We start from the raw sequence: 16,445 nt of genomic DNA on the forward strand, positions 1-16,445 counted from the left end.
AAACACTCCATCCATGCTTTTGTTCCGGCCCTCCGGTCCAGTTTAAGAACCCATTGTGGCCCTCGAGTCAAAAAGTTTGCCCACCCCTGCTCTAGCCTCACTGCAGCCCAGGCAGAGCTGACACTGCTGATGGCATCAGAAGCAGATGCTGTGAAGTATTAGTGTCTGTTTTGTGACATTAACTTTGCTTAGTGGATTCAATGGAGGCAACATAGTTCTTGTTAGAGAGGAGCAATGTTCCCCAGCAACATAAGGCCTGAAGGAGACAAATGCCTAATGGCCTGAATGAAGGAAAAATGCCTCTTATTCTGAAAGAGCAGGTCCTGAAGAAAGATATGCAAAACCAGCAGCTAAAGGAAGCCTCACAGGCGCCCCGGAAACAAACTTGCCCTAGAAATCACATCCGCTGAAGGTGCTGGAGGACACTTAGTATATATACTTGGTGTGTACTGAGCTATATGCCCCGCAATCCAGTCCTGGATTGAGCTGTGGAAATACAGGATCCTGGACTTGGAGCGTAGGAACTACATTACCCAGAAGGCCGGGCGTGGAATGACAACGGGATGAGCCAATGGAGGCTCAGGAAAGGCGTTTCCGCTTGGCCACTTGTGTAGGGCGGGACGGGCAGGCCTCCTGGCGGGGTTTTGTCTTCTCTCAGTTTTATTCTCAGGCGGTCAGGAGTTCCTGGTCGCAGAGTCCCGTGGAGAAGGCTGGAGAGTGGTGCTCCCCGCCTCACAGCCCATCGTGGGAGCCTGCAGGGGTGCGCACAGCTCACATGTGGGATTGAAGCTCCCAGTCGCTACCAGGGCCGGACCAGGGACCGCCATTCCCGCAGCGGCCTCTTCTCCGGGGGCTCAGGCCCCGCTCTGCCCACAGAGTCCAATGGCGGCGCCCGAGCTGAGTTGCAGGACTGAGGTGAGTGCGTGTCCCTTCCTGTCCTCACCGCCTCTTCACACAGACACCACAGCCTGGGGAGGGCGCCTGTCCCGTCCTGCAGCTCAGTCCCGCGTGGAGGACCGTGAGGAAGGTGGAGAGGAGAGAGGAGTGTTGTGGCTTCTGAGGACACAGCAAGTGCAGGGCAGAGAGGACGGGGGTGACTCGCATCTGAGGTTCCCTGAGGATGTGGGTGGTTAGTATTGAGTCAAAAATCGGAGACAGGCAGGGAGGACTTCAGAGCCGCATGCCCTGCTTTCCCCAGGCTGTGGGGTCCAACAGGAAACTGGGGTTGTGCCAGATCCTTCTGGAACCTCTCAAGCTCTCTCTGGATGCCATGTGCCAAGTTCATGGGTGAGTGCAGAGAGGTCCTGTGCTGTGGAGCAGGGAGGTGGCAGAGCTGAGGGAGTGAACCTGGGGTCGGAGATGGGAAGGAGGTAGACAATACCCAGTGGTGTGCACATCTGGAGGAAGTGTGAGCTGATGGTCCCCGGGGACCCGGTGTGAGGATTAAAGGGTGCAGCATAAGCCCAGGTTTGTCTTTGTCCTGGAGGCAGGATCTAGGAGACGGCAGTGGTGTTGCTTGGCAGGAAGGCTGGGGCCCTGCAGGCATGGCCCAGAGCTGCCTTAGATGATGTTTCTCTGCTGTCTCCCTTCCCCACCCAGCTGCTCTGCTGAGGGCCATCACAGTGACTAATGGGACTGTGATGAGAGAGCAGCCTGCGCTGGCATTAGAGTCTGGTGTCCACACTAAACTGGGGTGCCCTGGAGGAGGTTGAGGGTGGGGATGATGAGTAAGGAGTAGGATTACTGGTTCTCAGAGAGACAGCTCTGATTTCATTTGTCTCCATTCTCACAGGTTGGCGTCACCTTTGAGGACATTGCCCTGTACTTCTCCAGGGAGGAATGGAGCCTCCTTGATGAGGGTCAGAGACAGCTGTACCTGAATGTGATGCTGGACAACTTTGAACTTCTATCCTCCCTGGGTAGGACCCTCATTTTGGCTGGTTCTGGAGACTTGGCTTTGCATGTCCTCATCCCCTCCTCACCCCTAGGAGTGCTCTGTCCTCACCTGTGGACTGTATACATTGCTTGATTTTTCCACTTTTCCGGGCAGTTGCTGTGGTTGGCAGGGTGGGTTTGTTTGTACTGCTCTATTCTAACCATTTAGTCCATCGGTTCTCAACCTGTGGGTCGCGACCCCTTTGGGGGTCCAACGACCCTTTCACAGGGGGCGCCTAAGACCATCCTGGTTATCAGATATTTACATGACGATTCATAACAGTAGGTACATTACAGTTATGAAGTAGCAACGAAAATAATTTTATGGTTGGGTCACAACATGAGGAACTGTATTTAAAGGGGCAGAAGATTGAGAACCACTGCTTTAGTCACAAAACCTGCTGTGGTAAACTCTTAGGGTAGGATTGTGGTTGGTAGTATGTCAGGGGGCCAAATGGATTCCACCTTGACTAGTGAGTTAAAGCATTTTTTTAATATTCCTGATGGTCATTTGTACGTATTTTTATTTTTTATTATTATTATTTTTATTGATTTTTTTACCGAGAGGAAGGGAGAGGGAGAGGGATAGAGAGCTAGAAACATCAAGGAGAGAGAAATATCGATCAGCTGCCTCCTGCACACTCCCTACTGGGTTATGTGCCCGCAACCAAGGTACATGCCTTGACTGGAATCAAACCTGGGACCCTTGAGTCCACAGGCCGACGCTCTATCCACTGAGCCGAACCGGTCAGGGCTGTACGTATTTTTTTGAAAATTGTCTCTACAGCCCTAGTCCTAATTGTAACAATATTTTTTGGCTAATGAGTCTTTTGAATTCCTTTTCCAGTTTGTATATTAAGGCATATGACTTTTAGCATTTGCTTAGTTGTTCTTCCCAAATATTGCATTCTTATTTTATTTACAAATTCCATGTTTTGGTGAACTCTTTATTCAGGAAATCTAGTGTGGCTATTTTTCAGGCAGGCTCAGATGTTGGTTACCAGTGTTTACTGATAAAGTATTTTTTTTAATATATTTTATTGATTTTTTAACAGAGAGGAAGGGAGAGGGATAGAGAGTTAGAAACATCGATGAGAGAGAAACATCGATCAGCTGCCTCCTGCACACCCCCTACCAGGGGCCCGCAACCAAGGTACATACCCCTGATCGGACTCGAACCTGGGACCCTTGAGTCCGCAGGCTGATGCTCTATCTACTGAGCCAAACCAGTGAGGGCCTGATAAAGTATTTTTAAGGAATTTAGAGTTTTTTCAGTAAAATCATTGTGGTCTTCATAGCCTTCATTATAGTGTTAACATGACATGACCTTCCTTCTATACCTGAATATTAGCTTGCTTATTTATTTATTTATTTATTTATTATGTTTTAAGCCTCACCTGAGGATATTTTGCTATTGAGTTTTAGAGAGAGATAAAGAGAGGAAACGGCAGGGAAATATAGATGTGGAGAGCGACAGGTCGATCGGTTGCCTCCTGCACCCGCCCTGACCAGGTTTGGGCAGGGGTAGCCTGCAGCCAAGGTACATGCGTGGACCTGCATCAATCCTGGAACCCTAAGGGCCGCAGGCTGACGCTTTATCCACTGAGGCTGACCGTCCAGGGCTGATATTTGCTTTACTGAGCTGATCTGAGTCAGATCACAATATCTTCCATACGTTCACCTGATTTGCAAGTATGGTCTCCCATCCTCCTGGAGTTTGCCTTTTCATTTCGTTGTGTTCATTGCTATTGTGCTGAGAAGTAGCTCTTTCCTTTGTTGTAGCCTGGACTGCTGGTTTTACTTTTCTGCCTGGAGGTGGGTATCACATCCCAAAAAATCTTGTCCAAAACACATCTCCAAAGTGTTTTCTCTGGGTTGTCTTGAAGGATTTTTAGGTATTAAGAGAGGAATGTAATGGTTTCATGCAGTCTGAGTTAATTTTTATCAGTGGTGTTCAGTTTTGTTGTTTTACATGTAAATATCCATTTTCTCCGCACCATTCATTGAAGAAACTATCCTTTTCTACTTAACCTGTCTTGTGGTTTAGGTCAAAGATTACCTAGACCTACGTAGGGTGCCTGAGTTTATTCCTGTGTTTATGTTCTTTGCTATTGGTGTGTGTTTCTGGGTGTATTTCAGTAACACACTGGTTGGTGGCTGTGGCTTTGTGATTAGATTGAAGGCAGGAAGTGTGATGCCACCAGGTCCGTTGCTCAAGGTGACTTTTGCTATTTGAAGTCTCTTGAGGTTTCAGACATTGGCATTCTCATCCAGATTGCATTTAATCTGGAGATTGCTTTGGCTAGTAGGACATTTTAAAGATATTCCATTTTCAAATGCAAGAACACGGGATGTTTTGCCTTGGCCGGTTTGGCTCAGTGGATAGAGCGTCAGCCTGCAGACTGAAGGGTCCAGGGTTCGATTCTGGTCAGGGGCACATGCCTGGGTTGCGAGCTCAATCCCCAGGGTGGGCGTGTGAGAGGCGGCCGATCAGTGAGTCTCTTTCATCATTGATCTTTGTATTTCTCCCTCTTCCTTCCTCTCTAAAATCAATAAGAAAATATTTATAAAAAAAAAAAAAAGAACACGGGATGTCTTTCCACTTTTTTGTGTTTTCTTCCATTTCTTTTTTATTTTTATTTTTTAATATATTTTATTGATTTTTTACAGAGAGGAAGGGAGAGGGATAGAGAGTTAGAAACATCAGATGAGAGAGAAACATCGATCAGCTGCTCCTGCACGCCCCCTACTGGAGATGTGCCCACAACCAAGGTACATGCCCTTGACCAGAATCGAACCTGGGACCCTTCAGTCCGCAGGCCAACGCTCTATCCACTGAGCAAAACCGGTTAGGGCTTGCATTTCTTTCATCACTGTTGTCTAGTGTTCAATGTACAGTTCTTTCACCTTTGTGGTTGAATTTATTTCTCAGTATTTTATTTATTTTAATGCTATTGTCTACTTTCTTCATTTGTTTTTTAAAAAATATCTTTTTGTTCATTTTTCAGAGAGAGAGAAATGGAGAGGGAGAGAGTGAAACATCCAGTTCAGGTACAACTATGAGCTGCCTCCTGCACCCCCCCTCCCCCCCTCTTACGCCCCGCCCCACTGGGAATCTTGCCTACAATCTGGTCATATGCCCTGACCTGGAATAGAACTGGTGTCCTCTCAGTTCATGGGAAGATGCTTAACCAAACAAACCATAATGACCAGGGCCTTTCTTCATTTCTTTATCAAAGAATTCATTTGTAGTGTTTAGAAATGGAACTAATCATGCTCGCTTCGGCAGCACATATACTAGAAATGGAACTAATATTTGTATGTTGATATTTTATCCTGTAACTTTTCTGAATTTATTTTTTAATATTTATGTATTGCTCTTAGAGTGAGAGAGAGAAATTGCTCTGCTCTTCCACCCATCTCTGTATCATTGGCTGCCCCCCGCTTGTACCCTGATGGAAAATCCAACCCACTTCCTTGGTGTATCAGATCTACCCTCTCCCAAACTGAGCCACCCAGCTAGGGCTCTGAATTTTTAAAATTAATTTTAGAAGTTTATAGTGAGTTCTTTACAATTGATTTTAGAGAGAGGAGGGGAGAGGAATAGAGAATTAGAAACATTGAGGATGAGAGAGAATTATTGATTAGCTGCCTGTTGTATGCCCCCTACTGGGGATTGAACCCACTACTGGCATTTGCCCTGACCCAGAATTGAACTGTGACCTCCTGGTTCATAGGTTGACACTTGGGCTTACTTTCTTTCTTTTTTTTTAATTCTCATCTTTTTAGTTTTCATTTCAAAGAGCTTTACAAATTTGACCACCAATTTCATTCTTCAAATTTAAGTTCTCTTATATTATTTTTCTGAAGAAAATCTGCTCTTAAAGGGTATAAAATTATACTGAACAGGACTACATTGGGTAAATGAAAATAGTTTATTCATTTATTTTTTATTTATTATTATTTTTTTTTAAATATATTTTATTGATTTTTCACAGAGAGGAAGGGAGAGAGATAGAGAGAGTTAGAAACATCGATGAGAGAGAAACATCGATCAGCTGCCTCCTGCACATCCCCCACCGGGGATGTGCCCGCAACCTAGGTACATGCCCTTGACCGGAATCGAACCCGGGACCTCTCAGTCCGCAGGCCGACGCTCTATCCTCTGAGCCAAACCGGTTTCGGCTATTCATTTATTTTTAAAAATATATTTTATTGGTTTTTACAGAGAGGAAGGAAGAGTGATAGAGAGTTAGAAACATCAATGAGAGAGAAACATCGATCCGCTGCCTCTTGCACAACCCCTATCGGGCATTGAGCCCGCAACCAAGGTACATGCCCTTGACTGGAATCGAACTCAGGACCTTTTATTCCACAGCCCGATGCTCTATCCACAGAGCCAAACCAGTGAGGGCAAAAATAGTTTTTTTAAATGAATGTTATATGCAATAAACATTGATATTTCAAGAAAAACTATTCTAAATGTAATATTACATGCAATAAAAATTAATATTTCAAGGAAAACAGGATTTTAAGTGTAATAATATTACCAAAACTGTACTAACATAGTATAATATCACAAAAGTTGTAGGAAAGATTAAAAATCTGCAAATAACAAGATTACTCCTATTATATCCTAAAATGTTTTTTTCCTCTGGCTCTATTTTGGCTCATCAGTTTATGTTGTTCATTATATTCCACATATGAGAGAGATCATGTGATATTTATCTTTCTCCAACTGGCTTATTTCACTTAGCATAATGCTCTCCAGTGCATCCATGCTATTGCAAATGGTACGCATTCCTTCTTATTTACAGCAGTGTAGTATTCCATTGTGTAGATGTACCACAGTTTTCTAATCCACTCATCTGCTGGTGACCATTTAGGCTCTTTCCAAATCTTAGCTATTGTAATTATGCTGCAGAGAACATAGGGGTGCATATATCCTTTCTGATTGGTGTTTCTGATTTCTTGGGATATATTCCTAGAAGTGGGATTACTGGCTCAAATGGGAGCTCCATTTTTAATTTTTTGAGGAAACTCCATACTGTTCTCTACAGTGGCTGCACCAGTCTACATTCCTACCAGCAGTGCACAAGGGTTCCTTTTTCTCCACATCCTCGCCAGCACTTGTAGTTTATTGATTTGTTGATGACTGGTATTCTGACAGGTGTGAGATAGTACCTCATTGTTTTGATTTGCGTCTCTCAGATGATTAGTGACTTTGAGCATGTTTTCTTATGTCTCTTGGCCTTCTGTAGGTCGTCTTTCGAAAAGTGTCTATTTAGATCCTTTGCCTACAGACTGATAGGATTCCGACTTGAATTACCCCCTCCAGTGATTCTCAACCTGTGGGTCACGACCTCCCCAAATACATCCTGCATATCAGATATTTACATTACGATTCATAACAGCAAAATTACAGTTATGAAGTAGCAACAAAAATAATTTTATGGTTGGGGGTCACCACAACATGAGGAACTGTATTAACGTAGGAATTCATCACTCTAAAATTTCCTCTCAGAATTGCATTTCCTGCCTTTTTACATAAGCTTTGGTTGATTGTGCTTGTATTCACTTTGCCTCTTTAGTTTTTGAGTTCTCTTTTCAATTTTTTCTTTCACCCACTCATTCCTCAGGACTGTGTTTAATTTGAACATACTTGTGAATTTTCCAGCTTTATTGAAACTAAAACTGATTTCAAGTTTCATACATTGTTACTAGATAAGGTACTTGATGTGATTTCTTCTCAAACTTTGAGACTAATTTTTTGACTTAACATATGATCTACTTAGAGAATGTCTCACGTGTGCTTGACAAGAATGCATCTCCTGCTGCACTTGGATGGGATGTTCTGTATATATTTCTTAATTCTGTTTTCCCTTGAGCAGCGGTTCTCAACCTGTGGGTCGCAACCCCTTTGGGGGTCGAACGACCCTTTCACAGGGGTTGCCTAAGACCATCTGCATATCAGATGTTTACATTACGATTCATAACAGTAGCAAAATTACAATTATGAAGTAGCAACGAAAATAATTTTATGGTTGGGGTCACAACATGAGGAACTGTATTTAAAGGACCAGAAGGTTGAGAACAACTGCTCTAGAGTCTAGTCCAGGGGTGGGCAAACTTTTTGACTCGAGGGCCACAATGGGTTCTTAAACTGGACCGGAGGGCCGGAACAAAAGCATGGATGGAGTGTTTGTGTGAACTAATATAAATTCAAAGTAAACATCATTACATAAAAGGGTACGGTCTTTTTTTTTTTAGTTTTATTCATTTCAAACGGGCGGGATCCGGCCCGTGGGCCATAGTTTGCCCACGGCTGGTCTAGTCAGACTTTAATTATTCTTATTGCTTTTGGATGGGATATCTACCTATTATTGAAGGGGCATTTTCTGTTGTATCACAAACCAGCGAGCTAGACAAGACGCCTTAATGAGCCAATTAGTTAAGAGTCATCTTTATTGCTCAGAGATTCAGAGCAATTCTTGTCTTGATGTTGTCCTTGTTTTTAGTGCTGTGTTGATGTCTACACATTCAATGAAGCAGTTACTCCTTTCAACTTTAGGACCAATTCTAGCTCAAGAAATACATTCGTGCCGAAACCGGTTTGGCTCGGGGGATGGAGCGTCGGCCTGCGGACTGAAGGGTCCCGGGTTCGGTTCCGGCCAAGGGCATGTGCCTGGGTTGCGGGCACATCCCCGGTGGGGGGTGTGCGGGAGGCAGCTGATCGATGTTTCTCACTCATCGATGTTTCTGGCTCTCTGTCTCTCTCCCTTCCTCTCTGTGGAAAATCAATAAAATATATTAAAAAAAAAAAAAAAAAAGAAATACATTCGTTGGCGTATGGAATCAACGGTTGTTGACTGGGTGGGGTGTTGTTTCAGGTTTGAGAAAGTCCCAGTAGCCTAGTTTCCTTTAAGCCCCTTGAGCTGAGGTCAGAATAGCAAGGAATGTATAGGTCCACGGTGGATTTGGCAGCGTTTTTTTTTTTTTTTTCTTCAGTGACAACTGATGGTTTTAGTGTCTTTGGTTACAAATACTGTTGGGGACATATTGATTTTTATTGCATTGCTAGGTCTAGTTGTTGCCAAAGGGATTTCTTTTGGAATTCATGCTGACAAACTTTATGGGGTCCTCTGATTGTGTAGACTGTGGGGAATTCATAAATGTTGCAGGGGCTCCTGTGATTCCAAAAAATACAAATTTGCAATGTTTTTCACAGAGCAGGCCACAACGTCAACGTTTGTGCAAATGCAATGGTTGATAGAGAAAATTCTGACTCTTGGGTTTGACCCTAGCCATCTGTAAGTATTTTTGATTACCCATTGTTCCATTGGCTTTTTTTTGCTCCACTGAGTTCCTTTCTATCTTAATTTCACTCTTTTGAAAAAAATCTTCACTTGTGTATATTATTCTCTATTACTTTTCAGAGGAATTAGAAGGTAGTAAGGGAGATAGAGAGGAAGACAGAGAGAGAAACATTGATGGGAAAGAGACACATTGACTGGTTGCCTTGTGTATATGCCCTGACGGGGGCTGGCAGCTTATCACAACCCAGATTTGTGACTTTGACGAGGAATCGAACCCTCAATCCCTTGCTGTGCAGGCCATCACTCCAACCACTGAGCCAGCCAGGGTTTAAGTCCCCATATAGTGGTTTTTATTCATGTCTGGCTGTGTACTTGTTCTGGGAGTGGAAAGTATTCTTGTATTTCCTATTCTGCCATCTTGGTAATGGCACTCACATATATCTTTTTCCTGTGTGTCTTCTGTGCTTTGTTGTTCTACCAAAGCGCTGGCCTTATATCTCTTTGGTTTTTCCTTTTGGATTTATATCATCTGAATTCCCGTGCTGACTCACCTGTGTTTTAGATGGGAAGAATCATTTGGGCATCACAGAAGAAAGATGACTTAGTGAATGACACAATGGACCCACACGTGGTCTTGCCTTGGTGAAGGGCTGTTGGGGAGGTTTTGATTCTGTTAATGTCATAAATATGAACTCATTTTGTTCAATAGTGTTTTATTATCACTGCCCATTCCTCACCCAGTTCTACTTCTCCTTGCTTATCGTTGGTACTTTGCAAACTACTCAGTTCTAACAGTGATCATTTCTACTCAGATTCCTAGCCCACTGAAAACCTTAACTTTGCCCTAACCGGTTTGGCTCAGTGGATAGAGCATCAGCCTATGGACTGAAGGGTCCCAGGTTCGATTCCAGTCAAGGGCATGTACCTTGGTTGTGGGCACATACTCAGTAGGGGGTTTTGCAGGAGGCAGCTGATCGATTTTTTTTTTTTTTTGAGGGCCTGGAGGCTTTTATTTCTCCCCTTGTCCAAGGGTGGTGGGTGGGCTCCACTACACGGCCACCTGGCTGGACCCCTGGCTTCTGGCCAGATCTGCCTCCCTCTGCTCCCGCCGCTTCTTCCGCTGGAGCAGCCGCCGCTCGCACTCAAACTCCTTCATTTGCATCACGTAGGCGAGGTGCTCGCAGTAGACCCACTCGTGCTGCTCGTGTTTGTAGGCCAGGAAGTTGGGGAAGCTGTCGCGCTTGCGTTTGAGCAGCCGGATAAGGTAGTGAGCGCAGTAGTCTCGCTGCTGGAGCACCAGCTGTGCATCATTCATCTGCTGCTGCGTGGCCACCATCTCGCGCTCCTTGCGCCCGGGGAAGCCGTAGTCAGGTGGAAAGGTGGGCATCCGCAGGGGGTCTGGCTCCCCCTGAGGAATTGCCCAGGTAGCGCCTGGCCAGGTGTGCTCCCATGGCTGCAGCCGCCACAGATTCCTGTTTTTTGTGGGTTTTTTAAATATATTTTTATTGATTTCAGAAACGAAGGGAGAAGGAGAGAGAGAGAGAAACATCAATGATGAGAGGGAATCATTGATTGGCTGCCTCCTGCACGTTGGACCGAGCCAGCAACCCAGGCATGTGCCCTTGACTGGAATCGAACCTGGGACCCTTCAGTCTGCAGGGTGACACTCTATCCACTGAGCCAAACCAGCTAGGGCTAGCTGATCGATGTTTGATGTTTCTCTCTCATCGATGTTTCTAACTCTCTATCCCTTTCCCTTCCTCTCTGTAAAAAAATCAATAAAATATATTAAAAAACAAAAAAAGAAAACCTTAACTTCTCTAGACTTTGCAACTCTACCTTTCACAGGTCTCTTTTTACTGCACTCCAACATTGGTCAATGCCTGCAGAGCCTTAGAGTGCACATGTGTTATTATACTGATGTTGAACATCATGTGCTCTAATACAATTGATTTTTATGGGTTTGAGCACATTCAAATTATTCTACACAGACTCAAATCACCAGCATGAAAGGTCCTAAAGGAAGCCATTTGGGGAGGAACAATGAGCAGACCCTTGCCTCTTCTTTGTGTCCCATCTGTGCTTCTGTCCCTCCCTTGCTGAGATTTTCACCATTGACTGACCTTTGGGGCCAAAACCTATATAATAAAAGCGTAATATACTAAGTGTTGGGTTGACTGGTCGGCCCTTCAACCATTCAGATATGCTAATGATATGCTAAGGCCGCTCAACCCCTCGCGATGATGTGCACTGACTGCCTGTGGCAGAAAGTCGACCGGTCGACCAGTTGCTATGACGTACACTGACCACCAGGAGGCAGATTCTCTCACCGGTAAGTTAGCTTGCTGCTGGTTTCTGGCCGATAGGGACTGAGTGAGACGGGCTGGACATGCCATGGAGCCCTTTCACAGTTCCTCCCTGGCTGGCCAACCTCCTGCGTCTCTCCCTGGCTCCAAAAATGCACCAGTGTGGTCCCTTTGCCTGGCCTGCGCCCTCTCCCAATGCAGGACCCCTCAAGGGATGTCGGAGAGCCAGTTTGACCCGATCCTGCAGGCCAGACTGAGGGTCCCCACTGGTGCACGAATTCGTGCACTGGGCCTCTACTATTGTATAAAACACATTTGTGGTGAAGATATTCTGTTTTCATAAGGTCAATATGTACCTCACCAGCCTTTCCTTTTGTTCAGGTTGCTGCTGTGGAGCAGAGAATGTGGAGGCACCAACTGAACAGAATGTTTCTGTAAGATTGTCACAGACAAGGAATCCCAAGTTAGCCTTGTCTTCCCAGAAGAGCCACAATGAGAATTGTAGACTAGTTCTGGGAAACATTTTCAAATTGAGTGAGCTGCAGAGAACACAACATGGACAGACACTGTTGGGGAATGGGGCAGGTGCAAAGAAGCTCTTTTTCAAAGAAGAATTTCACCAGCAGCATGTGAGAGAGAAGACTTTCATTAGCAATGTGGACAGGACCTCACTTACAAATGGCTGCAATTTGAACGTGTCCCAGAATCATTTTACCTGGGGGAAGCTTGGGCAGGGCATTCTTATGGGGTCAGGGCATGTCCACCAAGAGAATACTCAGACCAGGGAAAGGCCAAATGATATTTTGAAGTGTGGGGTGACATTTCAAAGGAGAAAAGATTATTACATCAGAAAAGAATGCGAAGAAGACATTGGCTGCAACGACACGTTTATTCAAGACAAGGGTGTCCATGCTGGAAGTGGGTGTTTTGTTTGCTGTGAGTATGGAAAATATTTTACCAAGTGTTCTAGCTTTCATTATCAGAGACTTCATACGGGAGAAAGGTCTTATGAGTGCAGTAAATTTGGGAAATCTTTTATTAGTAGCAATCAACTTCATTATCATCAGACAGTTCACACTGGAGAAAAGCCTTATAAATGCACTGAATGTGGGAAATCTTTTACCACTAGCAGTAACCTTCGTTGTCATCAGAGGGTTCACAATGGTGAAAAGCCTTATCAATGCAGTGCGTGTGGGAAAGCTTTTACCACAATGCAAAGCCTTTGTCATCATCAGAGACTTCACACTGGAGAAAGGCCTTATGAGTGCAGTGAATGTGGAAAATCTTTTACCACTAGCAGTAACCTTCATTGTCATCAGAGAGTTCACACAGGAGAAAAGCCTTATAAATGCAGTGAATGTGGGAAAGCTTTTACGAGGATGCAAAACCTTTGTCGTCATCAGAGACTCCACACTGGAGAAAGGCCTTATGAGTGCAATGAGTGCAGGAAATCTTTTACCACTAGCACTGCCTTTTGTTGTCATCAGAGAATTCATACTGGAGAAAGCCATTATCAGTGCAGTGAATGTGGTAAATCTTTTACCACTAGCAGTAACCTTCGTTGTCATCAGAGAGTTCACACTGGAGAAAAGCCGTATAAATGCAGTGAATGTGGGAAAGCTTTTACCAATAGCACTGATTTTTGTCGTCATCAGAGATTTCATACTGGAGAAAGACCTTATCAATGCAATGAATGTGGGAAATCTTTTACCGATAACAGCAACCTTCATTGTCATCAGAGGGTTCACACTGGAGAAAAGCCTTATAAATGCAGTGAATGTGAGAAAGCTTTTACTAGTAGCACTAAACTTTGTCGTCATCAGAGAGTACACACTGGAGAAAGGCCTTATCATTGCAGTGAATGTGGGAAATCTTTTATCACAAGCACTGACCTTCGTTGTCATCAGAGAGTTCACACTGGAGAAAGGCCTTATCAGTGCAGTGAATGTGGAAAATCTTTTACCAGTAGCAGTACACTCCGTAATCATCAACGTTCTCACACTGGAGAAAGGCCTTATCATTGTAGGGAATGTGGGAAATCTTTTATCACTAGCACTCAACTTCGTTGTCATCAGAGAGTTCACACTGGAGAAAGGTCTTCTCGGTGTAGTGAATGTGGGAAATCTTTTATTACTAGCACTCACCCTAATTGTAATCAGAGAATTCACACTGGAGAAAGGCCTTATAAATGCAGTGAATGTGGGAAGTCTTTCACCAGGTCAGATAGTCTTCATGATCATCAGAGAGTTCATACTGGAGAAAGGCCTTATGAATGCAGTGAATGTAGTAAATCTTTTACACGTCGAAATGGCCTCCGTGAACATCAGAGAGTTCACACTGGAGAAAAGCCTTATCAATGCAGGGAATGTGGTAAATCTTTTTCCAGTAGGGGCGGCCTCCATAATCATCAGAAAGTTCACTCTGGATAAAGGCCTTATGTGTGCAATTAATGTGAGGAATCTTTCAGCCAATCTTCTATCTTTGCTTTGCACATATGAATTCATGTGAAAAATTTCTTACATGTGTAGAAAATGTAGTTTTTTTTTAGGTCTTAACAATATGGCAAACTTTGTGAAATCTCATTAATCTGAATTGAATCACATACATTTAAACACAAACATTATTGAAAGTTCCCTTAAGTGTAAGTGTTTTTTTTTGTGTGTGTGTGTGTGTGTGTGTGTGTGTGTGTGTGTGTTATTATTCTGGAAGTGTATGTATCTATTTTGCACTTTCTTTTTAAAAATATTTTTATTGATTTCAGTGAGGAAGGGAGAGGCTAAGATAGAAACATCAATGATGAGAAGGAATCATTGAATGGCTGCCTCTTAAACTTACCCTACATCAGGGGTGGGCAACCTTTTTGTGAGTGCGTGCCAAAACCAGCAAAATCTCTGACTCAAAATTCTTCTGCGTGCCAACCCTAATTTTTTGAGAACATGTTACACCTACTTGATATCTCTTAAGGTGTACATATGTGAAGAATCTTAAAGAAATAATAAAATTCATTCTAACGACAAAAACACAGTATATGATGATGAAATAAAGAAGTCGATATTAAGAAAAAAATTGTAAATGGAAGATTTTAAGAAAGGGTTTCGTGTGCCAGCAAAAGTAACCGGCATGCCATCTTTGCCACGCGTGCCAGGGGTTGCCCACCCCTGCCCTACATGGTATCATGCCCACAATCTGGGCATTTGCCCTTGATTGTAATTGAACCCTGGACCCTTCTGTCTGAAGGCCGTAGTTCTATCCAATGTGTGAAACCAACTAGGACTATTTCATTTTAGATACCAAGATGTCTTGACAGATCTGTCACTGCATCTGTTGCTGAAGGTATTTCTTCTGCACCACCCATACGTTTCCCACAGTTGGCATCAATCACCATACTCATGTGCTCTGGGAAGCTAACTTTGTTGTCTGGTATGTTGGAGAAAATTAGGAATACCTGAGCCCTTAGGAGGTCTTCATTCTTTTCACTCTCACGAGTTGGCATGTAGCTCTGATTTAGTGTTGACCCAGAAATAAAATATTGCAGAAAGACTGCCAGTTTTAGGGACATGCTTTCCCTAGAATGCCAGTGATGAATCTTTGAATGTGTAAGTCATCAAAGCAAGAAATGCCAGTGTCATGTCTCTTTGGTTTGTAAAATAATGAAGGCTTTTTTCTACGTCTTTAATGTTGGGTGTTCTATTTACTGTGTGGAGCAGTTTTTAAGGAGATTTGGGCTCTCCAAGCATGATGAGGTGCAGATCACTTATAGGGTCTCAAATATTCTTTGCCTTTGAGGGAACTGACTGGTGTAGAAATTAATTAGCTCAGCAGTTGTTGTCCAATTTACACTGCTACCTGTATTTTCCTGGGAAACACTGTGGACTCTGTAGTCCTCATGTGAAGATGGATGCTTTGAGACACAGAAGTCACTGCAATGAGTGTGGAGCTGTGACAACCTCAAGTGTGTCTGTGAGCAGTGTGAATGTTTTTTCTTGTTTCCAAGGGATGCCAATACTTTTGAAGGGAATCTCTTGCCTGGGTCTTAAAGAGGGCCATGTGCCCCAATGCCTACAATTCCATGGATGATGGTCACTGGTTTGAGGACCATCACAGTTAGGGGAAACCATTGCACTGCAGAACTACTGGCATAATTGGTGTTGGAGGGGACTGCAGCTCATTAGATGGAATATTCCTCATCTAAACATGCATCTAGGATTTTTTTGTGTGAAAAAGGGTACAGAATCAGTGTGTACACAGATCTGTGGACCTTCCAGCATGTTTATCTTCTGTGGACACAATCATTGTCATTAGATATAATCAGGAGGTTCTGTGGTCTTCTGTAACTGCCCTGATGTTCATATCAGAGCCATTGATGCGCTTGCAGGAAAAGAAAGACAAAGGCAAAGGTGTTCATAATTCAGGGATGTGGCTTTTTGACCCAGTCAACATTCTTGTGGGTTTCAGTGAAAGTTCTTCATTTTTTGTTATATTTTCTGTCACCAAGAGAGACTCTTACCCAGAAGGCATAAGAATGTGGATTGAATATAGTGTTGCCAAACTCGTTTTTCACAATAATGAACATACAAATTTTTAAAATCTTGAACCATTTTTAAATAGCTATTATGAGTAAACTACATGTGTTAAGTATAGTGTTTCATAAATCTTGACATGTGCATGAAATTGAAACCATCATTATATTCATAATACTGATGTATTATATACATAATTATGTATTATTTACATAATACCATATCTGTCACTGTGAACTTGCTTCATGGCCTTTTTTAGTCTGTACCTGTTCTTCACAGTTTTCCAAGTAACTATTGCTTTCCATTTTAATAGATAATTTCTTTTCTAAGTATTTTTCTGCTTTAATTTGTGTTTCATAGACACTAGA

At 43.4% G+C, this 16,445-nt stretch overlaps 1 protein-coding gene and 1 pseudogene across 1 annotated transcript; one reads left to right on the forward strand and one right to left on the reverse strand.

Annotated features, from left to right (window-relative positions):
- The first annotated feature begins 688 nt into the window (after nucleotides 1-688).
- Nucleotides 689-16,228, forward strand: LOC139000368 (zinc finger protein 418-like). The gene is made up of 3 exons (XM_070402595.1): nucleotides 689-915; nucleotides 1,793-1,919; nucleotides 11,939-16,228. Exons 1-3 carry the CDS (start codon nucleotides 883-885, stop codon nucleotides 13,984-13,986), a joined length of 2,208 nt encoding a protein of 735 aa, XP_070258696.1. The 5' UTR covers nucleotides 689-882; the 3' UTR covers nucleotides 13,987-16,228.
- Nucleotides 10,230-10,702, reverse strand: LOC139000377 (NADH dehydrogenase [ubiquinone] 1 beta subcomplex subunit 7 pseudogene; annotated as a pseudogene).
- Nucleotides 16,229-16,445: the final 217 nt, after the last annotated feature.

The sequence above is a fragment of the Myotis yumanensis genome, unplaced genomic scaffold (genome assembly GCF_028538775.1).
Source record: "Myotis yumanensis isolate MYYU_CA2020_CCGP unplaced genomic scaffold, mMyoYum1.0.hap1 SCAF_23, whole genome shotgun sequence".
Lineage (NCBI taxonomy): Eukaryota > Metazoa > Chordata > Mammalia > Chiroptera > Vespertilionidae > Myotis > Myotis yumanensis.

Excerpts from the sequence above, each read along its gene's own strand:
- LOC139000368 (XM_070402595.1), top strand. The coding sequence starts at position 883 with ATGGCGGCGCCCGAGCTGAGTTGCAGGACTGAG. Across the intron at positions 916-1,792 it reads AGCTGAGTTGCAGGACTGAG|GTTGGCGTCACCTTTGAGGA; the intron begins GTGAGTGCGTGT and ends CCATTCTCACAG. Across the intron at positions 1,920-11,938 it reads TGAACTTCTATCCTCCCTGG|GTTGCTGCTGTGGAGCAGAG; the intron begins GTAGGACCCTCA and ends CCTTTTGTTCAG.